General features: G+C 27.1%; 2 protein-coding genes across 5 annotated transcripts; one reads left to right on the top strand and one right to left on the bottom strand.

The window, feature by feature from the left end:
• Positions 1-575: 575 nt before the first annotated feature.
• LOC103568944 (prion-like-(Q/N-rich) domain-bearing protein 25) lies at positions 576-8468 on the bottom strand. The gene is made up of 6 exons (XM_008545989.2): positions 8419-8468; positions 1853-2022; positions 1691-1781; positions 1237-1485; positions 916-1161; positions 576-826 (listed from the first exon to the last, which is right to left on the bottom strand). Exons 2-6 carry the CDS (start codon positions 1979-1981, stop codon positions 576-578), a joined length of 966 nt encoding a protein of 321 aa, XP_008544211.1. The 5' UTR covers positions 1982-2022; positions 8419-8468.
• Positions 6148-27442, top strand: LOC103568896 (dr1-associated corepressor homolog). 4 transcript variants are annotated; one of them, XM_014441292.2, is made up of 3 exons: positions 16478-16758; positions 17578-17916; positions 25104-27442. In XM_014441292.2, the coding sequence occupies exon 3, from the start codon at positions 25147-25149 to the stop codon at positions 26986-26988; it is 1842 nt and encodes a 613-aa protein (XP_014296778.1). In that variant the 5' UTR covers positions 16478-16758; positions 17578-17916; positions 25104-25146; the 3' UTR covers positions 26989-27442. The 4 variants fall into 4 exon arrangements, with proteins under 4 accessions (XP_014296777.1, XP_014296778.1, XP_008544138.1 ...); XM_014441293.2 differs by lacking the exon at positions 16478-16758 and adding an exon at positions 16768-17493; XM_014441291.2 differs by lacking the exons at positions 16478-16758; positions 17578-17916 and adding an exon at positions 6148-6479.
• Positions 27443-27534: the final 92 nt, after the last annotated feature.

Raw genomic sequence — 27534 nt, 5'->3', positions numbered from 1 at the left:
CTTCCACGTCGACTAACTACTTATTTTTGAAACTAGAGGCAATTCGGTCAAAGATTATTTTTAACTTAACTTTAATTACATTTTATCTTATTGTTCAGCTAATAAAAAAATTAACTATCATTTTTTTTATAGGATGTTTTTGTGTTTTATAAATAAAATTTTATTGTTTATTTCAAAATAGTTAAATCGACGTATACATGATTAATGTCATCCGTGCCGTAGTTACAGAAATTGTTTATGTGCGTAGATAATACATCCGTTTGAAAAATGTCTCTATATGAAAATTTGTATGAAATTTACTCCAACGCCCCTTTGGAGTAAGTTTCATTTTTCGTATCCACTCCGAATTAACTCCAGACTCAATCCGCGTTTACTAGTCTAATTTTTTACAGTGTAAACTTAAAATATATTATCAATAAAAAATTAATAAATATCTAGTCTTTATATAAAGATATATAGTCTTTAAATAAAATCTATTTGTTTGAGCCAAGTAATAAAACAAATTCGTTGCGTTTATCATTAGTATATTTTCATAATGTAACAATTAGTATATTTATTACAAGAACCGCACTTAATTATTCCTGTTTTCGGACACATTTTGATTCCTGATATACATAATCAGGCCTGCAGTAACATTTATCATTGATACAATAGATAAAATCGTCCGCACATGTATTACAAATTATCTGTTCAATTGACTCACACCTAGAATCTGCTACGAGATTAGAAAAATCATCGCATATACATTTTTTATCAATAGAACACATTGTATGATGTATTAATTCACTACAGTCTGTATCATATTCGCATTTCATTCCTAAAAAAGCTAATGTCAAAAAAAATTTAATTATTACATTAATTTTTGCATCAGTATTTTTATATGCGACGTAGTGTTAAATTTAAATATTTACTTACCTGGAACACATTCGTGATCTAGGTTATATTTAAATTTAGGTATACATTGACATTTATTATTGATACACAGTGCATTTTCCTCGCATTGACGATTGGTTTTGCACACAAAATTTGAATCAGGCTTACATCTTATTGAATTAATTTGAGTTGTATGTAATGTACAAGTACAAATATTATTTTTAGAACACTCTGCATTGTTTATAGCACTACAATCTTTATCATCTTTACAATAAGTGCCTAACAATACTGCAATATTATAAAATTAATAAAAATCTCTTCAATAAAAAATATAATTCTCGTTTCAACCATTAATAAACTTACTTGGTAAACAACGACGATCGTTTAACGGTAAATAGCCATTATCGCATTCACATTTGTTATCAAAACAAATAGAATTGTCGGGACCACATAATTTATAATCCTCACAAGTCACGTTTAATGGTGGCCCACATTTTACATCATCGTCTACGACAATAGCGATCTTACAAACACATGTATTTCGTATTGAACATTCTGCATGCGGTATATACTTGCAATCGTCATCAGTTTTACAAAATCGACCCAATTGTCCTGAAACACAGATAAAAATTGATACTCTCTAAAGATGAATCAGTGAAAATCACTATTTGCCATTGAATAGTAATTTACTGCCAGTGGAAAGTATATCATTATTTAAATTGGTTGCATATACTTTTTACTGGTAAACAGTGAATAGTCACTATTTTCACTATTTCAATTCGACAGAGTATGGCCAAATTATTGACCAACTACTTACCCCTATCAATACATTTAAATCGGTTATAGCTATCGACCAATATACACTCTAGACTTTGATTACAGCATGCTGTGTTGTAAGTAGGATTACACTATTCAAAATTTTAAAAAATATTTACAAAACTCATTTTATTAGAAATAGTTCATTATTGTAATCACTTACAAGATCATTGTCATCAGCACATTGATGATAGAGATATTCATTAAGTTTGGATATAAGTGATGAATCAACAAAGGATACCATGGAGACAATGATTCCACCCAAAAATAAAAGTGAAATTCCGGATGACATTTTCTCAATTTTTTATCGCTGGGATATTCGACAAAATTTTTCTGTTCGAGTTATAATAACTACTGTGTTATTTCATATAGCTTTTAACAGTTATATTGCTATTAAAATTTGATAAAATAAATTTTTATGTCAATGTAACCAATAAGGACATAAAAAATATATTTTCGTCTTTTACATCTTTTTCTCTCTCATTTGATTACAGCTTATCTATTTTTACAATTTTTTTTTTTTTTTTTTTTTTTTTAATCACAAAAAAGCAATTATAACAAGGTTAAATGACTTATTGATATAAAAAACATACTTTTGGAGTTTTAGATATTTCCCATCGTAAAACAGAACGTTGCAATTATCAAGTATTTAAAAATACTAAAAAATGTTATCATGCATTAGCAAGCCGAATTCATATATTTAAAAATTAAAAACGCAGATGATTAATACGAATTTTCTCGGAAATTTATAAAGCTGCAGTCTGCAGGATGTCACCACCCAACTCACTCTAAACTCTTAGCCGGGTGTTCCCTGAATAAACTGTTCCAGGTACACACAGCTTTTATTTAGAGGGAGTAGTTTAATTTTTGAGAAATGTCGAATTAAACATCGTATGGTACGAACTGCATTCACAGTCCAGCTGCGGCATCATCGCGAACGCGTGATATATGTTAAGTACACTGAAAAAAAAGTAATAACAATAAAAATAAAAGTAAAAACCCGTACAAAGGAAAAAAGAAACGGCAGATGTTTCAGTCGAAATTGGTTTTTGATGCACTTATACTTATATGGTTTGATTACTTGTTCTGAGTAATTAGTCTGCTTCCATCACATCCTCTTCCATTCTTTGTACGCTCTTACCATTACATGCAATGCAACAACCTGTCAGCCCTCTGGCGTTTTCAAGAATTCACGTGTGTACATTAATCACGTATTTATTTTTGGCTACATTTCATACTTGTCTATATACCCCGCTTTTTTTTCATCTTTTATTTTTGCTCATTTCTCGTTAGAGTGTGATTTATTTGACAGTCTTTCTCTTGTTTAATTTAAACAGTTATTTATTGTCGATATGCGTATAGATCTCGCAGGGTTCGGTTTAGTTGTTTTAGTCATCACTACATATGTGTCCCCACATATATATACACATATTATAACTCCATATATGTTATATATGTAAAATGTAATACAAAAGTGTGTGAGAAATAACTATCGTACTCTAAAGAGCAGCAGATGTGGGCCTGATTTGAATAAAGGCTTCCCTCCGGTTTTCAACTTCCACGAAATCTCTCAATGGACGTCTCGACAGATGCGTCCAACAGCCAAACCACGGGCCTTACAATGCTCCTCTCAAAACTAGTCTCTACTCTTTTATACATATTATCTTCTTGGTCTTTTTCTTCTTCATCATCTTCTGCCTCTTACTTTAATTCTTCATCTTTAGCTTCTTATATGCTCTTTTTATTATTCTCTACATTAATATCGACTCACTGATGGACAACAACAGTCTATTCACATGTTAAATCACCTATCTTTTGTTTATTTAACTTCTCAGAAAAGGATTATGATGTAAGAGGGTAAACTATTTTTTAAAAATTCTTTCTCAGATTTCAAATTTCTAAGATTCTTCTAATGGGAAAAAATATTTTTATTTTTTTTATGCCTTTCCTTCCTTCTTTCTCTGTATAAATATTTCTAAGGAACGAGATTTATGTACATTTTTACGTAATTATTAGTCATCTCCCGAGAAATCACGTGACAAAATATACACAACCTTACAATAATTCCTTGATACTTTCACAATTCCTGTAACACGTGGGCTAATAAAAACTCCCCATTGTTTCTCATACATATATATAAGTATGCATATCCATAATACATATTTATTTATTTCTTCTTTCTGCAAATTCTACCCATACAACAAGACATTAAAAAATCCGCATTTTAAATTCCCACTATAAATCGTTTTGCTAATATGTAATTATATATTTTTCTACATACAAATGTCCTCCACATAATTTAATAACAAATATTATTATAATTGTCATAATAATAATCTTAATAAATGTCAATTGTTTCGGTGTAATTTTTCTTTTTTTCTTCTTTAAAATAATGAAAAAAAGTAAAAATGTGCATACGTATAATAACTAAGTAAATAATTTAATAATAAGATGGCCTGTCGTTGGGACAAATTGTTTCGAAGAAGAAAAGAAGAACGGAAATGGCTCTCTCGTTAACACACAGGTGATCACGCAAAAGTTATACGTGTCTTCCTTCCTTTTAACCCTTATATATACATATATATATATATATATATATAAAATTTTTATTTTTTATAATACAGAAACCCAACGTTCTACGTCCTGTTCCTACTCCTACTCTTACTGTTACTACATATACTGATGTGTATACGCTTACTCCAACATCCTACTTCCAATTCGTATTCTTGTGTATTCATATACATATACATATATATACAATATTATGACATTATATGTAGGCTGTGTTGTATTGGTAGTGCGCGTGGACTTTATAATGAAGTTAAACACACAGCACTCGTTGGACATGTCATCGGGCACTTTGGAACTACCGAGAAATCACTCAATGAAAGCTCACTCACCCATCAGACTTTAGAGGGCATGTGGCATGATCTATATGATAAAGACTTGACACAGACTTCATAATTCAAACTTTCCGCGTATAATTTCCATTACATTGAAACAAAAAAATACTAATGCCTTCGAAGAAAATTAATTAAGATTAAAATAAAAATAACATTTATGCACCCACGTGCCAATTCAACTTTAAACCTACGCGGGATAATTTAAAAGTACGCATGAAATTTGAATAATTTAATTCCCGCGGTTGTATAAATTAAATAACTATCACCCCAACGCCTTGTTTACACTATTCTTATGAATTGTTTTATTTTATCTATCGTGACAAACCCATTCAATTTTAAAAAAATACTATTCTGACAGTTGTTTGAATTATTTCCTAGTACTAGTCTATTATACACCCACGTATCATCCCATCGGTTCTATACTATTATATATTTTTCACAGGCATTATCTTAGTTTCTATTATTATTATTACTATTATCAGATCATGCAAAAATACATTGAGTCATTTGTATTACTATCTATATATACATCGATTTATATCTATATAATATATAGTGTACATAAATGTAAAGATAGGTAACCTACATAATTATTAAACAAAATAAAAAATAGATAAGGAGAATTCCAGTTATTAATTGATTCGTATGAATCACGTTATCTATCGGCTATACATATATCTGAAATATCTACCGCATTTATCGTATATATATGGAAGGAAGTCTCACGCAGACAAACCGACGCGTAAAATGCAGGCTGATCTTTCGATCAATATTTTAATATTAAAAGACAGTTAGTGCAGCAGCTGGCATGATGGGAAAATCATGATAAAAGTACGGACATCATTAATGTGTGTTGCTACCTAGAAATTTGTCAATGTTGTTTGTAACTGAGCATGCACGCTAATGTGCGATGTGTGCAGCCCAGGATATAACAAGAGTATGTAGAAAGAGGAATGAATACAAAGCCGTACGCGGAAACTCGACTCGACCGGGTAATTTGCATTAAATTAATCAGTTCCAGGATATATATATTCGTACCGTATATATTTATATAAATATATACGTGTGTACACCGTCTCTTGATGTTCAATAATGGACCGGTGCCAATTACGGCGAAAGTGATCATCGCATTAACACGTACGCTTTATTTTTTAAATATTTTTTTTAAACCCCTATTACGTCGTTATTTATCTGACAAATTTCAATTTAATTTAATTCATTTAATTATATTATTATTTATTATATAGCAACATCAATTTTCGTAATTTTTAATTTGTTTGCATATTGATTAATTTATTTAAATTAATTACTTTTATATATTTGGTTTTTTTTACTCCAAAAAATTAAAAGTCATTTTATTTATTTTTTCAATTATATTATTATTTATTTGATATTCAAAAATATATCGTTGAGTTTAAAAATATTAAATTATTTGAAAATGTCATAATTAGAAGGAAACAAAATTTTAAATTTCGAATTTCCCGCGCGTAGAAGCAGCGCAAGTACCGCCGCCTCGCGGCAAACAACCGCGTCATCAGTATGGAATTGTGTTGATCGCAAATACCTCGAGGTTGTTGTCAAAAAAAATAATTATAGAATTAAAGAGTAATAATCAGTGGGTGTTTGAATAAATTTATGAATAATAGGCCTACTAAACTTTTGAAATTTCAAAAATATTACAAAAATACTTTTAATATTTAAATTAACTCTCAAGTAAAAAAAAACACAAAAAATTGTCACAATCAATTGAATCGCAACTAAAACTCGATCATTGCAGATTGCGACGCTTTTGTCTGACGCCTAATGCAGTGTTTTATTAATTAAAAATAAAATTATTAAACAAATGGCTAAATATATATGGAATTACATTGCATCTGAAAACTTGAGGTAAATAATAATAATTCTATCAATATAATTTTTACCACTTTATTTAATAAACTAGGACATTAAAGTCCATATAATTTAATTTAAAGCCAGTCAATTGTTTGAAAACAATAAAAAAAAATTTTATTGACTTTGTCATGTAAACAAATGATTTAACTTATTTAGCTGATGATAGTCATTCAAGTATGACCAACAGCTGACTGTTTTTACTACGAATTACTACAAGCGTTTTTTTTTTATTACCTGACCGGACGTTTTTTTTCTACGGCTTTTTGTTTATTATTTTTTCTACCGCATGCAAGTCGTAGTTTTAATATTTCATGTAATCAAAAACATTTTAACTTTGTTATTCTTCTTTTTTTACTAGACCGCATGCACGCGCAGAAAAAATAGTGATAATAATAATGAGGAAAACGCGTGCGTGAGAAAATAGAATGAACGTATGGTCTTTAAAAAAATATTGTAACCTTGGATTTTTAAACTAAAAAAAAAAACAGTGATCCTGAAGTTAGCAGACAATTAAATGTGTGAATTTGCAGGCAGACAAATTTAAAATTATCATTAAATGGAGTAAATAATTAATAAAATTAAATTTTTAAAAAATACGCATTTGAAAAATTTTGAAATTGACAAGTGCATTTTTTATAATTATTGTTTTTTTTATTATTTACTCTGTTTATTTATAATTTTAAATTCTGTCTCCTACATTTTCACTCATTACAAGTAAAAATTTTCGAATTTTTGTTTCAACAAATCAAGTTCAAAAAAAATAAAAAATAAAAATATGCACATGTAGAAAATTTTAAAAACTGCATGTGCAATTTTTTCAAATTATTTTTTTTTATAATTTATCATTTGAAATAAAATTCAAAAATTATTAGACGTTGGCTAACTTCAGTTTTTCAAAAACCGATCGATAATTTATTGCATACTTGTAATATTAAAAAAAAAAATTTATTGAATCATTGATTTTTCTAAAAATAAATTATTTATTTTTAAAATATCTCTGATTTAAAATTACGCATGAAAAAAACATTTTTAAAACGCCCAGAAGAATTTGTATTTTTACTGAATGAATTTTTTTATTGAAATTTATTTTTAATAAAAAAATTTTCTTTAAAAAAATTACTTACTGGATAGAAAATTAAAATTTATAATCAATTTATTTTTATAATTATTTTTTTTAATGCATTTTAAAATATTTATACGGTTTACAAAATTTGAATAAAAAATAATACAGAACACAGATTACGATTATAGACTGACATTACATATTTTTTTAATTTTGAATTTATGTAATAAATAAATTCAGTAATGATTAAATAAAATACAGAGGAGAGTTCCTGTGGGCGGGCTAAAATTTTTTATAAATTTCCTCGAACTCAATTACAAATTACACATTGCAATAATTATCCCTCAACTCATACTTCGTAATCATACGCTTTCATATCTTAAGACTTTCGAGCAACAATTTATCTTATATTTTTAAATTTAAATATACAAGCATTCAAAATAACCGCGAAAACAAATCAATTTTTAAGTATAAATTTACTCTCCAGTAATTTATAAAATCATAAAACAATAGATAATTATCAAATTAATGTAATTTCCCGCCATTCAATTTAAATTTAAATGAAAAATTTTTATTCAAAATAATATACGCAATCATATTTAGTTGCATCACTTCTAACTTAAAAATTTTAAATTCAAAAATAAAATCAAGGATTTTTCAAAGACAAAATATATAATAATATACATATATTTATTCATAAATTTTTTTACCAAATAATTGATAAATATTTTTATTAACTATTTATACCTCGAATGTTGACTTAATAAATTTCTAAGTAAGATTACGGCGCCATATGTACGTAATTTCAAACTATATATACGTATATATACATATTTATATATAATTATTTACTTTCATCGTCATACATACATCGGAATCTTCAGATATATCTCTTTAAAGACAAATACATCGCTTTCAAGTTTTGATTTATTATTAACCGCGATAACAGATGAAAAAATATAACATTCATTAAATATTATCTTGTTTTTCTAGAAAAAAAAGAAAAAAACACTTATAAATATTATTACACATTTTAATTAACAATAAATTTATTAAACTCCATTTATATGAAGCCAAGGTACAGTAAGAATGTGAAAGAATAGAGGAATATATTTAAATAAAATAAAGATAGCAAAGGCGACTATATAGTGACACCCACATGCTACAGAATATTGTCCGTATATATGTATATATATGTATATATAGGTGCAAAGGTCAATGAACTAAACCGTACGAGACTACTTTAAATATTCTCCTCACCCGTTTAACGCCATGCAGAATAATCCATATAAGTATTTAGTCATTAAAAAAAATAAAAAAAAAATATACATATATATATGTATATATATATATATCCATGATAGATAACATAACTTTATTCTGTGAATTACAATTGATAACAATCTTTACGTACTCTTACGATTGGAGCTAAAAAATGATAATTTGCTTTAATAATAAAAAAAAAAAAAAAAAAATTAGATAACAATAATTACTTTTGATAACGTGATGTAATCTTTGATCTGATTAAATAATTTGAAGAGAAAAATTAAATTATTTAGTGAAAATTTGAATTATTTATAAAAATTTTTTTTTCTCGTCTGAAATATTTGAAATTTAATTGATAGATTTAAATAATTAATTCAGGGTACATATATATTTTCAAATGTCTTTTGAAATATTAAATGAATAAATAATAATTTTTTTTTTTGTTATTTGAAAGCAAAAAAAAAAACATGATTAGTTGTCAATGTCGATTATTTTTGACACTGACAGGCAAGTTAAGATTGCAATCGACTCGTGTGTCCAAGAATTTAAATAAAACGAGTTTTTAATACTGACTAAAATGCTGGAGAGTAAGATAAATAGGAAGAGAGTAACAAAATGAAATTAAAAAGATAAATAAATAAATTAAAAAATAGTATAATAGAATAAAAATAAAAAAAGGGGAACCCGGAGATTGAGTTTCAATCGAGATGCAGTGGGGGATCATATTTCTAGAAGTAAAGTAATTCTGGTGTAGCTAAACCATAAGAGAAAGGACAGGGGAGAAAGAGAGCAGATTAACGGACAGACGGGCCACTGAGAGAAATAAAACTAAATGTCTATTCGCGAAAGATTACGGGGCATGAAACCTTCCGAGAATCAGCTGCGCTTTGCGAGAGCTCTTAAAGTTCCCTTCAATTCTCTACTCTCATATCTTCCTTCTCTCTTTCTCTTTCTAATTCACTCTCCCGCCGTTGAGTGAAATGCTCATCGCGAGCTAGACATAAAATAAAAAATAATAAAACAAACTAAAAAGTTATATGAAACATATAAAAAACTAAAACTTAAAGAGGATTCAGGAATTCATTTCACTTTTTACTCGGGAATTTTACCTGATACCCAAAACTTCACTCAGATCGATTTCATCTCATATATTTATATATATATATAATTAAATTATATTAAACTAAATAATTTTTTTAATTATCCGCTGATAATTAATTATTTATTTACCCTCAGTTTGAATTTTTAAAAAAATTAATTACGAATAATTCCTTACACTGAAAAAAATTTTCGGAGTGAACGCGGATTAAATCTGAAGTTAATCAAAACTCCAGAATCATTCAATTTAAAAAAAAATCCTTTTTTACCTCGAACGCGGATTTTTCAAAAACTCCAGAATTCCGAGTGACAAATTGAATTCAAAATTGAAATAAAATCCACATTGACTCCGAATTTTTTACAGTGCGCCCATTAGACTGATGAAAAAAGTAAACCCATGTAAAAAGCGGTTCTATTAAAAAAATATATTTTTTTACTCTCGTTGGTTTCATCTCGAAAAAATGTAGTAGCAAATGTAAACGCCCGGGTTATCGTTCTCTAGCTTAAAGGTATTCGTTTGTCTGCTGTCCGAGCAGTCGATCCATAATCCACATCGTGTGTAGCAAAAGACAGAAAGATAAAATCGTCTTAAATAACCGTGCTCCGCATAGCAGCTGAAACCAAAAAAAAAAGGTAAAAATGACTGGTAGAAAAAATAAATGTATTGTAACTTGGGAGAACGGAGAAAAGGCAACAGAAAATTTTTAAAGATAAAGATAAATAATAAAAAACAAGTAAATTTATAACTAAACATGTAGAGAGGAAACTCAAGGAGGCGGTTATTCTGTACATATATAATAAGTGTATAGTGAGTAGGATGAGGATGAGGATGAGGGAAAGGAAGAAGATACCATATACCGGAGATTGGATCTCCTTTAGCGATGCTGTATATATGTTCATATATATATATATATATATGTATAGGTGTGTAGTACATTATGTGGTGGACTGTAGGGATTGTATCCGTAGAAGCAGACTTTATTGCCACGCCTATGCAGCCGCCACGATCCGGCGAAGAGCAGTCGTGTTGTAGTTCCTGGAACCCGTGCACTCGTGCGAGAGTCACGGTGATAATACCCAACAAATGTACATCACACATGTGCATACATGTATGTATGTATGTAGAAAAAATATGAAACGTGTAGATGGTAGTGGTATGCGTATTGTTTAATCCCAGCCCTAATAATCAGAATTACATCTGAGTCCGATGTCTGATGGTCGTGTCCTAATGTAATGTTTCAACCTAAGTGGTTATTGGTAATTATTATTGTTATTATGAGTATTAGTATTAGTATTAGTATTAATATACGTGGCTTGAATTTCCAGGTCCCGCTTCTGCGGCATAATATCTGATGTCCATCGCCCATCGCGGTTAATAACGTGTATATGTATGTATATAACCCACCCTTTTATTCTATATCTGCGTTTTGATGTAGAGACGGTGTAGCGACGAACGGCTATACTTTACTCGGATCGATCGACCTGCGCGATTCTTAGAAGACGCGGCCGCCCACCCTGCACTGGCATCACTGGGCTCAGCAACTACCCCCCGAAACGCCTTGCGAGAATATCTTTTTTATCAACCTTACCGACGACCAAGACCACGTGAGTTTTGTCTGGCTGAGCCGAGAGCTCCGGGTGAGTATGGGGAACTCTCCCGGAGCGAATCCTCATGTTAACCCGCATCTGCTACACTAACTTTACTTTTAGCTTTTGATTAATGCCTGGTAATACTTTTCAGTCTGCTATATATATATATATATATATATATATATATATATATATATATATATATATATATGCATTGTACAACGTTGATATGTTTTATAAAATTTATAATACACCGCAATCTGATTTACTTCTCGGGAAAAAAATAATTCCGATTAGTTTTTTTAATTTATTATTTTTTATTGAAGAATATGTCTTAAAATTTATTTTAAGGAGAAACAAATATTGCTTCGGTGAATGTTAATTTTTTTTCTTTTTTTTTTATGGAGATTACATTTTTATTTCAAAACTGATAGAAAACTTTTTTTTGTTCTTAACATAAATTGGAAAAAAATTGCTTAGCCAGAACTGGAAAAAGTTTTCGAAGAACTGCGTATAATATTAGAGTTTGATAAGTTATTTTACCGATTATTCGTATATATTTCAAGCTGCTTTTACGTCAACTTTTATATAAGTATAGATTTTATATAATAGAAGACAAAGAAAAAAATTTGAATAATAAATGACATTGGAGTTTAATCAGCTTTGAAAATATTTAAAAATTATAACATATTTTTTTATTAATTATTAATTATTATGAGCGATGATATAATTTGTGACCGAAAACCTGGATGTTATCGTAATCTAGGTCAAAATAGATAACGTACAAATAAACGCTGAATTTATTTATGTACTGAGCTTGGTAACATTAAAAACATGTTTTGTTTCTCCTTAATGATTTTTTAAAACTAGGTTAATGACTTTTAATGAGTTTCATACATATCTTTCTCAGAAAAACAATTATTGATCTATAAATAGCCGCGAAAAATAGAATTTATATTTAATTTACTCCAATAATAAAATCATTTTCGCCGTCTTGATAAAATATTAATTAGACAGCTAATTAATAATTTAAGTGGTAATTTACTAGTTAAGAATAAACAATTTTCACGTGGTTTATTATTTTTTACAACTTTCTAACACGCAATTCACTTGGACGACATTGAAACCGTTATGGTTCTACAAACTAAACATTAAAAGACTTATCGTATTTTATTTTATTTATTTACTTGCTACAATTTATTGTTATTACTTTGTTTACTTTAAACAAGACCTACTGACTAGCCTACTGAATTTCCATACATCACAATTTATATAAGTATACAGTTTTAATATTTTAAAATATTATTACATGAGAAAATTTACAGTAGTATTGTAAATTGTAATAAATAATTAACTTAGAAAAATATATAAATTAATGTGTGAAGTGAAAACGTCTTCAGATCGTGTAAAAAAAAATTTATTCAAAAAAAGTTTGACATGTTCACAGAAAAAAGGATTTTTTGGCGGAAAAAATTTTCCTGAGGCGAGAAAACTTTTTTTTTTTTTGGGTGAAACTTCTAAATTTAAGATAGATGATAACTTTGAGTTAAACTTCTTTAGAAATTTTAGGATTTTAATAGAAAAAAATATATGTAGTTAATTTAGAACTTTATGTGGGTGAGTTTTGAGCCAGATGATAATTTTTTGTAAACATTCGTAAAATGTATTTTCCTAAATTTTTCCTTCACTCAGGAAAAGTCAGAAAATCTCAAATTTTAAGTTTTACAATGAAAAAAAAAAAAAAAAAAAAAATGTAATACAGATTTTTAAAAATCTTCTCATCTGTATTTTGAAATCCTGAAAATTCAAAAAAAGTTTGGAGTTCTGATTTGTTTAAAATTTATAAGTTCTACATGTCGAATTTTTTTTGAATATTTTTAGAACGAATGACTTTTAAACGGATCTGTAAATCCCAATATACATTATATATATATATATATATATATATATATGTATATATATTAATACAACATAAAATATTTACACATATTTTAAAACAGCGTAAACTTTATTTTATATACTCCTTTCGTTATTTATTTTTCTTTTTTCTCCGTATTTTATTATTTTTTCTCTTCTTATTACATACATATATAAATATAGTATATGTACACGTACATATATATATTTACTTCCATTCTCTTGAGTTTCTTATTTTCTGTCTGTTGAAATATACCGCGATCACCACCTGGAATCCAAGAGAGACTTGAGCAGCATTCCATTGTCCAAGGAACTTCCCACCGCAAATCTCCAATCACATGATGCGATATATCAACGGACCTTTATACATCACATATTTATATACATATATACATGACAATACCTGTATATTTAAATATACAGTAATAGTCAATAGATACCAAGTGTTGTGGCGACACTGCATACGATTAATCGGAAAAAAAATAAAACGCGCGTAAAGTGAGAAATTTGAAAAAAAAAAAATCTAGCAGATGGCTTGCAGGGTTTGTATTTTTAGTTTTAAATATTCTTAGCACAATATTGTCATTTCCTCAGATCTATTGGGGCTTTATGTTTTCTCCATTTCCTTTTTAACCGAAAAATTCCCCTACCGGTATTTCCGTTACCGTAATTTCGACTTCCTGGTAAAAGATAAATATATATTTAAAGAAAACCTTCTTTCTTTGGAAATCCAATAAATATTTATATTGGTATTTTATATATTTATAGATAATGATGTCAATTAGCTGCAGTATCAGTTAAAAATACCCAGTAGTGATACATTAAAAGTTGGTAAAGTACTTCCTAGAAATATTTAAGCGATTAGGTTTCTGACACTAACTCTAGGATATCTCGTCAACGATCGGACACGGAAATGTTCGTTTGACCTTGACAAAACTAGCCATTAATACTAATATAGGTCACTGAATTTACAAAAAAAAAATTCATTTCATTTTAATAGTTACTGAGAATTAATTGAATTTAATCAGATTATTAATTTTTAAAAATAAAAATTATTTACAAGTGAATTAAAAATGAAAACAATAATTAAAATAAATTGAGTTAACTGTAATAATTTATTTTTATTGATCGGATTTTGAGATACTGGATATATTTCCCTGAAATCGTTAACCAGAATTGTATCTTTTATCCTTTTTTAATGTCTCGATTAATTGAAATTACAAAGTAATTTTATTTTAGTTAATTTACAATTCTCGGATTTTTATTTTCATTTTTAATGACCCGATATTTTTCCCACGCATTAAATATTTTACTTGAAGTATAAATTTTAATTCACGGAAATTTATTAATTAATAAAACAATAAACTACTTATATATATATATATATATAAACTTGATTGCATAAGTGGAAATATATATCTACTTACAATTTGAATCGTCTAATTAAATATTATCAATCCGCGATTATAACATGACGTTGATGAATAAAAAAAAATTGTTTTTACATCGCAATCAAGATCTATATACCTACATACAAGTATATGTCGAATAGAAGTATCTCGTTCTCTTTACTTACACATCAGTAAACTTCTTACGAGTGCTCTCTGTATATACCAATCATGAGTAGATCTATATTTAGAGACAGACAAGAATGCTACGTGGGGTTTAGTCACATGGAACTCGATTGCGTTATTTTAAAACACCATCCTTTTATATTTATCACTTTTCTTTTTATATTATCATACATTTAATACTTTATTTCTCTATTCCTTTATTTTTTGCCTTTTACCATCAAGTCTATTGCCGTTCTTCCGACACTACAATTATATATTCAAAACTTCTTAGACTTACACACTTTTCTCAAAACTCCAATCAATAAAAACTTCTACGTTTATTTCTTAATAATTTTATTTTTTATAATATCATACTCACAATAATAATAATAATAATAATTCTTAACGCAACAACATAATTAATTCTATCAATAATTTCCATAAATTTTTATTATTCAAATTTAAATTTCCCGCCTTAATTAAAAAAAAGTTTAAATTAAACCTGTGGATTTTTTCCGTATTTGAAATATTTTTAAGACAATGACATGACATCAGATCATATTAATAAAATCATTTTACAATTATAGTAATTAATTGTCTTAATTAAATAATTAATTTTATTAATAATTTTCATAAATTATTTATTAGAAAATTTTATTAAAATTTTTACTACAGTGCAATATTTATAAATAATTGTTTTTAATATTTTCAACTTTTTTTATTACATAAATTCAAATTTCCCGCCTTAATAAAAAATTTAAATTAACCCATAATAAAATAATATTAAAATTGTATTAATAAATAATATTTTTTTCTACGAATTAATGATTTTAATTCCATAATAAATTTATTAAAATCATGATTAAAAAATGTAATTCAATAATTCCTATTAAAATTAATCATACTCCAATAAATATTTTAGTCAGCATAAATAACTAATAAATATATTTAAAAATTCCCGCAATTCTAAACAAACAAAACAATTTAAATGTCATTAACGTCATATTTAAACACTGGAAAAAAAAAAAAAAACAATTCAAATAATTCACTTTCTAATTGCATACTTTTCCACCACAAACTGCCATTAAAACAATGCAATCTAATTATCATATGACCTTAATTAAATATTTACACTCTAATTCTTCAAATAAAATAATTAATTTCGATTATAATGTAATAAAGTAATTAATCATTAATGTAAACACCATAAATCATAACAAAAAATTTTATAAAAAAATAATTAATCAAGTAAATACACACCTGGTTAATCTAATTTATGTATAATTTATCTTGTACAATCACAATTAAATCAATTCTCCTTTTTTTTATTTATTTATTTTATTTATCATTATTTTTTTTTTTTTTTCATTATACATTCTCCGTACTACACGTACAAAGTCTTTCTCATTTTACTCCCACTCCAAATTCAAAATAATTTACCCCCACTCCGAAGCGTAGAAGCTGCGCGGTCATACGAGAAATTTCAAATTCATTCACTGCAAGTCACATCGCAATCGTCAGTTGCCCGCCAACCTTCGGGCTATAAACATTGTATTTAAATTTTCGTTGTATTTGTCATCGTAATTACTAACAATTACACCTAAAATAATAATCTAATTATTATTTAAAAATATTTAAATTTTGCGCGAATAATTTATAATTATTTGAATGTGCTACGTGAAAAAACATTAAATACACAGACAATTAAAACACAAATTAAAATTTCTAGTGTTAATTCAAATTGTGTTAGTGTCTTTATTAAAGGATTAATTAAAAAAATAATTAGGTAAGCTTTCTAAATGAGTAATCGACAGTATTTTAATTAATAATTCCTACGGAATGCTAAACTTGTTATTATTTCCATCACGTTCTTATTTAATATTTTAAAATGTCAATTGAAGTCGACACGTCGTTGAAATTTTAAATTCAATTGCTATCGAGCATCAATCACAACAATTAATAAATATATAAATATTTATATATTATTTAAATATGAGTGTCAATGTAGTCAACAATTGGCGGGTTTTTTAAATTTTATAATAAATAAAATTTTAAAATTCATATTTAGATAATTCAAAAATCAGCGCGCGCATTTTTGAATTATTCATCAATTTTAAATTTATAAATTCTCTCCCGCCTGTGACATTGACACAAGTGTCAATGTAACTGTCAATAAGCAATTTTTACATTTTCGAATAAATAAATAAAATATAAGAAGAAAAATTAAAAAATGCTGTAGATAATTCAAAAATAAGCGCGCATTTTTTTAAATTCAATTATTTAAATTATGTATTTAAAATTTATAAATTGTCTCATGTCTACTGCATTTACACTCATTTAAACTCAAGTTTGTAGATATTTAAAAATTTAAATCACTCAGGTTTTTAAAATTTTCTACAACCATAAATATATATACATACATACATAAATATATAGGTGAGTAAATATACGTACCGTGAGTTTTATTTGAAATCATGATGATCCCAAGAATGAACTTTCTCTCCTGGAAAATGAAACGACGGTATAATATTTCTTAACTTCTCCCACTGAAAATTTCTTTTTTTATATTTAACATTAATACTATCTCTGTTTATTATTATAACAGCTATCTTTGTCTCTTGTACATAGTGTACATACATACATATTGTATGTACATACTGTACTGTTTGGTTTTAAGACGATGTCGTTTGAGTAAAGCAACAGCTAAGAGGCTCTCTCCGCATTCCTTTAACAGTACATACACATATTTATATATCTATATATATGTGCACAACAAACACAAAGTCATTGAAGTAAGCAAGACAATATACAACACAAGTATACAAAGAACAAAAATAATCATGTGTTTCAAAAGTTTGCAATTCGCGATTAATCCAGACGGATCAAAAACTATTCTCTTTACACTCTTGCAATCTGGCGAAAAAAAATTCAAGTAAAAAGAAAGGTACAAACTATACTTATGTCTTATTATTATTGTTTCATTTTATTTTATTTTTTCCACAACGTTTGTTCTGATAATTGTTGCCGAGAAGTCGGATGCAGGTAGCCAGCAACAAACGGTCCTTTTTCAGAGTAAGCCAACACACAAGCTGTTCCTTACAAACACATCACATATATATGCACACACATATATATACACATGCTTGCCCACTCTCATCTCATCCAGCCCGCAGATTTTTACCCATAAGCCCAACGACCCTGCATTCAAGTGAATGCCTCTAAAAAATGTATTTCTAACTCCGTCTCTATTTTTTTTATTCCACATCATCATCTCATCCATTTTTGGTCTCGATCGCCTTCGTCTTTGCCTTATATCAAATTATAAAAATGTTTAGATCTTAATGTTATATTTATTTGCCAGCTGCTACATTTTTAATCTTACAAATCGCTTTATAATCTCACCCGGGAACAGAATAACTTTGAATTTACGTGTGAAAGACAGTAATTTAAATATAAATTCAAGCAGTACTGTATTTTTAAGTTACTGTATATATATAATAATCATTACTGCATTCCATACGTTAATGCAAGTTATGTTTACTTCTGGTTGTTACTTTTAAAGTCCACATCTTCTCCATCCATATCCATAATACGGCTGTGAAACTGGACGATAAATATTGTCTGTGTCCAGGTGGATCGGCTTAACTATTACCCACTTCCATACACAACCAATAGCTCTCTCTTTCTCCTTCATCCTTTATTTTACTTTATATTGCTGGCAAAGTCGTGAATCTTTTCCTTAACTCAACTCCGTACCGTCAAGACTCTTAATGTTTAACAGAACTTACATCAGCTCTCCTTAACTTTTATGCGCTTTATTTTACTTTATTCTCCGCACTTAGTCTTTTATCTATATAAATGTATATGTATATATATATTTACGTGCATGGAGCTGGGGTCGTAAACGTCCGTCTGTATGAAAAGTTAGATTGGGTGAGGTTAGTTATGCTAATGCGAAAGATATAATCCCATTTTTCATCTTTATTTTATTTTTACTTTTTTTTTCCTGGTAAACGTAGTGAAAACTTATCCTGGAAGACGACCTTTAGTTACATTAGTCACTAGTTTAAATTTAGTGTCTACAAATATAATCGCCCAATAGAATTCACTGGAATATCACTTTGTCCAGGTATACTTTTGAACCTTTTCTCGAAAAAATATCTAAAGTAACACAAAACCTGGACTTTTGTTACTTTTCCGCGTATTTATTTTCATTTTCTGTTACTGGAAATTGCAGTATTATATATTTTATCTTCATTACTTTAAATATTCTATGAAAATTTTCATAATTTTAAATTTATTTACGGAAGCTTTAATTTTTTAAATTTGAAAATTTAAAAATTTCGAGGGGAAATTTAAAACTTGGAATTTGAGTCACGTGTAATCTGCAGGTGTTTAGAATTTAATTACTGTAGTGGAAATATTCAGGTAGCAAAGTAGGAGTGACCTATTCTAGTTTTCATGAGAAAATTATGTTCTAAGAATAGTAAAGTGATGTAGCATTGTACTTGTAATAATTGTAATATGTCAAGTTCAATGAGCATTACATACTAAACTACCAGGTCAACTAATAAAAATCAATTTACATAAATTACTACAATAATTATTGTAAATAAATTACATAATTCTACGATCATCATTCGTATTTTTAATTATTTCATCATTGATATAATCACAATAATATAAAATATATTTTTGTTAATTAAAAAAATTTTAATTAGTTGTTTTGTAATGAGTGTGAATGTAGCAGACATCAGGAAAATTTCAAATTATTTACTCTACTTACTTATAATTAAAAAAAGTATTTAATATATGACGTAATGAATAATAATTTATATTTCTAATATTCATGATTACTTGAAAAAAAATATATATGTAATTAAAATAGTTTTTTCCCTGACATATAAAAAAAAATAAAATGTGTAATTAACGCTGCCTATAAATAATTATTTGATGCGAATTAACGTTAAGTAGGCGATTAAAAAATAATAAAAAAAAAATAATAACGATAATTTGATTTAGCTATCAACAATTGGCTTGTAATTCCAAGAATTTGAGACGCTTTTGCAAAACAGTTATTTCCGCCTAATGCAAGTATTACACGCCAAGTTGCACGGGCAATGTGCGTTTATACATGTCAATTTAATATATGTCTGTTATATACACGCATTTATATCCGAGACTACTCGTGAACAATGAATAGAGTCATTAACAACATTTCCTTTGCTCTAAACTGTTTAGAGTTTTTTTCGAATTCATTTATTTAGAATTCAAATATGTACTGACTAATGATTCAGAAATTAACGGACATTTGAAAATTTTTGGATTTTTTTTTTATTAAAAGAATAATGAAAATAAAAAAAATAAAAATATGCACATGTAGAAAATTTAAAAAACTATGGGTGCAATTTTTTGAAATATTTTTTTTTTTTATGATTTACTGTTTTAAAAAAATGATTCAGAAGTTAACGGACAATTAAAAATTTTTTGATTTTTTTTTTTCATTAAAAGAATTATGAAAATTAAAAAAATAAGAATATGCACATGTGGAAAATTTCAAAAACTATAGGTGCAATTTTTTGAAATATTTTTTTTTATGATTTACTGTTTAAAAAAAAAATTCAAAAATTATTAGATGTCAAAAAAATTTTGTTTTCAATTTATAATGCAAAAAATGGAGGGGGGGGGGGATTTTTTGCCTCAAAAAATACTCATTTCTGTGTATATATTTAAATATATTTTATTCTATGAATTTATTTATTTAAATTAATATTTAAAATTAAAAGTGAAAGCTCTTTGATTTTCTCTCTACTCGTCACTTTGTCATTTGTAATGTGACCGTTACTCTTTGAATAGAAACAAGACCGTGTAATACTTGGAATTTAATTTACTAATACCGACTAAAAACTAACTGAACCATTCGCTTTTAAGTTTTAAATGTAAAAGAATTGCAAAGAAAAAAATAAAAACTTTAACAAGAAGTAGCCTTGCATAGAAAAAAAAATTTAGTAGCGCAAGAAATTTTTTCTCTAAATTTCATTTTTTTTTAGCATATCTATGAAAAAAATAAATAGTTAAATTTATTATTTTCTTGATTTACAATTAAATTTTTTTATTTTTATAATTACTACTGAGAAAAAGTAGAAAAAAAGGCCATTTTATGGTTCTTTACTCCGAAATTATAAAAATTAGTATTTCCGGTAATTTTAATTACTTTTGTCTGTACCCTGGAAGTCTTCACTTGTAAGTTAAATAAAATGCACATATATATTTTTGAAATATAAAAGCGAAAAAAAAAATGTATATACAGTTACAAACTCGAGTTATGAATAAAAACCATAAACCATAAAGTGTCACTGTTGATTTAGTGGCGTTAAATTGACTGAATTTTTTTTCTTTGGTTTTTGCTTTTTGAAATAGTAATAAAATAGTAACTACGTTACATTTAACGATCCACAAATTCGTCGAACTCTAAATAAAAATATCTATTACTTAAAACCTATTTTACAATGTACTTCTTCAAAGTCATTAATATTTTTATCTCGGTTATTTTTATCACTATTTAGCCGCAGTAAAAGTTGTACAAGAATTCAAATTTTCCCTCCAACTTTTACTTTAAAAATTAAATATTTAAAATTTTAGCTACTGGCAACAACTAAAGTCGTTTATTTTTTTTTATATTGTGTAATAAAGTTAACTATTTACATACATACTCCAGTTCATACTAAATAGTTGCAGTTATAATATAATTTATATACATATACAATAGACTCATATATTTAAAAAATATTTAAATATATTTACAAGTGTGTAACAAAATATTGTTTATGCAAAGATGCTTTTTTTAACTCTTTATACTTTTTATTAAAAAAAAACGTATATATATATATTTATATATATATATATATATATATATATATATATATCTATGTAATGTTGGAGTATGTATATGTACACACATGTGTACTCTTATATACATCACGATATGGCCACGATAGACTTTTAAATGGGGGCTTGGCCTTCTGGCATTGCAACATTACAAGACTGTGTGTATATATATATAAATATATATATGTATAAAATCGCAAGCTCACTATTGCAAATGTTAGAGTAACATAAGGTATGTATGAACGACGCGGTGGTACTCGATTTCGCGGAAGTTTGCCTTCGCGTTACTCCACAAATACAATCAACTCAACTCTCTGACACACGTGCCGACAACAACGTAAATTATGTACGTAATTTACTGTTTAGTTTATTAATTTGTGCGTATGATTATATTTCAACTATTTTTACATTAATTATTTATTAAATAAATAATTATTGTAGTAAAATTAATAATAAATACTTCAATTTCAAATTATTTTGCCAATGGCGGGAATTTTGAATTTGAATTTTTAATTTAAATAGTCATTTATTTTAAATTAATGGACGGGTCTATTGGATAATTAAAATTTTTTTAAATATATATCTACATATATATGAGTATGTGTATATATATATATATATATATATACATATTTATATATGTATTTTTAAAAAATAATAAACAAAAGTATGTCAAGGATGACAATGATTTTTCATAATTCAAAGAAATTTAGTATCGAGTACAAAAGTTTCTCGAGTAAAATACGTAATTACAAGTTACCAAAAGTATAATAATAATTTAAGTTTATTATCAAGATTTATATTTGTATTACAACAAAGAAAAATAACTCATACATCACATCATTGCAATATAAATAAGCCTATCTATCATTTAATAAATAAAGAAACGTAAAAAGAAAAAAATATATATGAAATACATACTATCAATAATTAATGACTACTATCAAGCAAATCTTATCATTCATTTCTTTGTTTGCGTAAAATTTATGCTGAAATGATTACATACATAATATATAACATTCATAAATTTCTCGAGAATCCATTTATTGTTAGATTAACCGACGCTTTTCATTTCCGCCGAGAAAATGACTTTTTGATTACATCAACTAATTTCCTGATTATTTTTCTCATTCTGCTTCTTCTCTCTTCTCTTCTCTATTCCTCTCGTCTTGCTCTTTATATATCTTCAATTTACTTGGCTACTAATGTAAGCTAAACGATTATTATTAAATTCTAAGAACATACATATAGATATACCCAGTAGCTGAAACTCATTTATATTTATATTTATATTCTAAATATAAATAATATATACATATACATATACAGTAAGACATATCTTTAATAGTACAGTATATCAATATATGTAATAATGGAAAAGGATAATATATACATATATAATATCGCCGACATATGTCCAAAAAAAAGAACATAATTACATTTAAATATATGAAAATTTGTATACTTATGAAATTACATATATATATTTTTTTACATATTAATTTAAAAGTAATTGTTTATTTATACACAGAAAAAATGATATCTTGGCTCAATAAATTTTTTCTAGTCCTCAGAAAATTTTTGTCTTCAATTCAAATTTAAAAATTTTCCCGCGCCAAAAAATGATTTTTTTCTGTGTAGATATTTTGTTAAAAAAATTAATAAATATTGATAATTCATTCTTTTTTCAATATTTCTATCATACAAAGATAAATGTAGGCAATGGTACTTATAAATATAAGTATATATATATATATATATAAGCAAACAAAATAATGTAATTTAACGAAGCGGCTTTAGTATGATGGCGTGCAAAAGACCTTTAGCGGTCCTTCGTCGCGCCTCATCAATAGGTCATTCTTGGAATTATGCCGGCTTATGTTAGCTACTGCTTGCTTATACATATATATATATATATATCTATATATATATATATAATGTTATGTACTGTCAAGCGTAGCTTGATCTTTCGTGACGAATTCGAAGAAACTTTGTGTTTCCGCCTTGATCGGTAGCTACCCACCGCTAGTTTTTTTTTTTTTTTTTTAATATCTATTCTCTTTTAAGCTATTTTTAAATATTTATTTACATCTCACTTTATATAATCAGACATTTACAATTCCATTGATGCGCAAAAGTATTCTGAATAATTTATGCTAATTAATTGTAATTATTTTTTTTTTGACAACTCAATTTAAATGATAAATCTTGATATTATTTTTTTATTCGTACAGGATTAAAAAATTGTAAAAAAAAAAAAAATTTACTTATAAATTTATAAATTTAATGTCAGAATCAGGAAAATAAGAATTATCAAAAAATACGATGCCTTGATTCTGTGAAATTACGCCGGCTTTAGATACTACTGGTAAATATTACAAATAAAAATTGATAACAAATGTATCTAATCCAATTTTTTTTGTTGACGGTTATTGATAGACTCGTTATCATATTTTTAATATGTCGTTCGCGATATGTGCTGTGTTATATATACAGAAATATCATATGTTTGTCTTCAATGTCATTCCCCTCTTCTATTACGTACAGACTAACTAATAAACTGTCAGTTTAAATATATATTTATATATATATTTACAACTAGGATAAAAAAATAGTAATTTATCTTACGACAAATAACACTAGTCTAACGGTCATTTTATTTCTATAAATAATTATCATAAATTAAATATATAAAATATAATTAATATATGAAAGTTTTTTTTAATGCCGTTGATCTATTTTTGGATATGTAATACTTTGTTTTAATTAATGAGAAATTATACAATTGAATTTCCATTTCAATAGTGATAAAAGTATCTGAACAAATTTTTAACCAGAGTATCAGCACAGAAATCGAAATTAACCTTTTGACATCTCAATGATGTACAGTATACATCAAAAAATTTAGTTAAATTTTTTAACTCTCGTATACGAAAAATGACATGTAAATTTGATGTCAAATTAAAGCTGCTATTTTATTTGCAATAGACATCTTCGAGATGTCAAATATTTCATATTAATCTTTGGCTCGAAATTTTGATTTAGTCCCGAAAATGTTTGTCTTCAAAAATATTTTCTCGGCTCAACTTTTTTTCTGTACAGTAGTTTTGTCTCAGTTCATATTTTTGAATTAAATAGCCATTGCTTTTGACCAACTTGACCTCAAAAAAAATTTTAAATATTATAATTATGGTGAAAATTATAAAATTATAATTAATATATTTTAAAAATTTAAAATTGCAGAATCAAATGAAATGCTGAGAAAAAATTCATCACCGTCATTAAAATGCTGACAGTAATGTGTCCAAACTGCCGGCACCGTTTTCCAGCACCGGGTTGTTGTAATCCGGAGTCATCAACTGAAGATACAAGAATGCATCCATCAACCCCATCATCACCCTCACCATCATCATCATCATCACCATCCTACGGGAATTATTATAGCTGCGGCAACGGTTCACTTTTATCCCGCGGTTACACCAATGGCGGATGTATAATAAACGCGCCGACGATAATCCACGGGCCGACAATAATTCAGTCAAATCAAGCGTCAGGTACCGCCCACATAACACCCACCGGATTTTTAAATGACTACTGGAATCTTGCACAAAAACAATTAAATTCCGAGTGTAAAATAAATACAACTTGTGATTTAACCGGCGGTACTGTTACAATAACAACTCCAAATATTCAATCTGGTGGTTATTTAATTCAATCATCTCCAGATGTTGATACTCTTATTCACTCACCGCGTATTGAAATCAGGCCAAAATTATCTGGCGGTGGTTGTTTATTACAAAAAAGACTGTCTGAAGATAATAATTATCAATTATTATTTCAAAATAATGATTACTTACCAGATACCATTGGTAATTTTAATTATCAATATAATTTTGATAAAGATGACTTTTGTCCATCAGTACATCCGCCTAGTGGGTGTCAAGAATTACCAGGAATTCGCCGTAATTCGTTTGTTCAATCCAAGCCAGACAATTTTATCTACAACAATATAAATTCACAATCAGAAAATATTCATTATTTTGATAATAAAAAACATTCTAGTTGTCGATGTCCATCACAATCAAATTCCATTAATAATAGTAATAATAATAATAACAATTATAATAGTAATTATAATAATAATTATACTAATAATTACAATAATAATAGCAACATTAATAATAATAATATAAATAATAATAATAATAGCAACAATAATTTACAACCAGAAACATGTCAACGTAAATCATCAACAGAAGATCCAGGTGCTGTTCAAATAAAAGTAAGCGCGACAATTCAATTACCAGCAAATGTTGATCAGTGTACATTAAACATAACAGCAACTAAAAGTTTTGGAAATAATGTCGACACAATTACGACAGCTAATGGAATAAATTCAGTGACAACGACGTCAAGAGCCGGAACTAACAGAAATATTACAAATAATTTTAGCGGCGGAGGTTTAGTACAATCGGACAGTCAGTCGGTTATTAATTTAAATATTAATGAGGACAGTGATAAGCAAGACGACTTATCAGTCGCGACACCAACGACACCGGTGTCCTGGTTGATGCCACTGTCGTACACTTATGAAGACATTTACGCGCTGCAAAACGGCCAGCCTTTGACAGGAGAAATAAAAAAGCTGCTGGGTAACACTGGATGGTACTACGGGAATATGAACTGGCAGCAGAGCGAAAATTTACTTAAAAATATGGAAATCGGCAGGTGGCTGGTGAGAGACAGCTCGGACAGTCGATATGCTTTCACTATTTCCGTTCAAACTAAACGTGGACCCACGTCTGTCCGAGTCCACTTTTACAACAAAAAGTTTCGGCTTGACTCGGAGCCTGCGCTGATTCTGATGATGCCGCAGTTTGATTGTCCCATTAAATTACTTGACTTTTATATTTATTTTTCAAAGTACGGAAATGAAAAACTGACCCAGGTTTGGGTCGACTACAGCGGTCATGTATTTAGTAAAATTTTCTTAACAAATCCAGTTGTCAAAGATGTGTCTTCACTTTCACATCTTGCGAGGATTGTTATCAATAAAAATAAAATAGACACTAAACATTTACCGAATCCGATTAAAAATTATATCGCCGAGTATCCTTATACATTTTAAATTTACTAGTTTAATTGCGTAGAAAAATTTTTAAATACTTTTTTTTTAATCAATAGCGTAATAGAAAATTTTTATTTGCGACATTAATTATTTTTTTATAAACGATTTTAAAATTGTTCATAAAAAAAAAAAATGCTGTATAATAATTAATATCTTCCAGAATTTGTAAAAATTTTGTAGTTAAATTATTACTATTATTATTATCATTACAAATTAATGTTTTATGTACATAACTGTAATCTAAGTCGGGGTTTATTAAATTAACGTACAATATTTACGACAAATAAAAATAAAACGAGTAAATTTATCATGAATTTAATTTTATTTAAATTAAAACTCACGATAATGACCAAAGAAAATTTATAATAAGCAATTACTTAAAAAAATAAAAAAAATTTGTCAATTTTAAATTTTAAAACTCGTGACTTAGAATTGCATTAATATTTCTTATTTATTTAATAATATATATATACATATGTATATATATTATATATAAATATCACTTAAGTAAATTAAAATAATAAATGAATTAATACTTTTAGTCAG

This window comes from Microplitis demolitor, chromosome 3, assembly GCF_026212275.2.
Source record: "Microplitis demolitor isolate Queensland-Clemson2020A chromosome 3, iyMicDemo2.1a, whole genome shotgun sequence".
Lineage (NCBI taxonomy): Eukaryota > Metazoa > Arthropoda > Insecta > Hymenoptera > Braconidae > Microplitis > Microplitis demolitor.
Note: the sequence above shows the minus strand (reverse complement) of the source record. Positions and strands in the feature narration are given on the sequence as shown.

Coding starts and splice junctions, on each gene's coding strand:
- LOC103568944 (XM_008545989.2), bottom strand. CDS start 1,981: ATGTCATCCGGAATTTCACTTTTATTTTTGGGTGGAATCATTGTCTCC. Junction 1,486..1,690: donor ATTTAAATGTATTGATAGGG/GTAAGTAGTTGG, acceptor TCTGTGTTTCAG/GACAATTGGGTCGATTTTGT. Junction 827..915: donor AGATCACGAATGTGTTCCAG/GTAAGTAAATAT, acceptor TTTTGACATTAG/CTTTTTTAGGAATGAAATGC.
- LOC103568896 (XM_014441291.2), top strand. CDS start 25,147: ATGCTGACAGTAATGTGTCCAAACTGCCGGCACCGTTTTCCAGCACCG.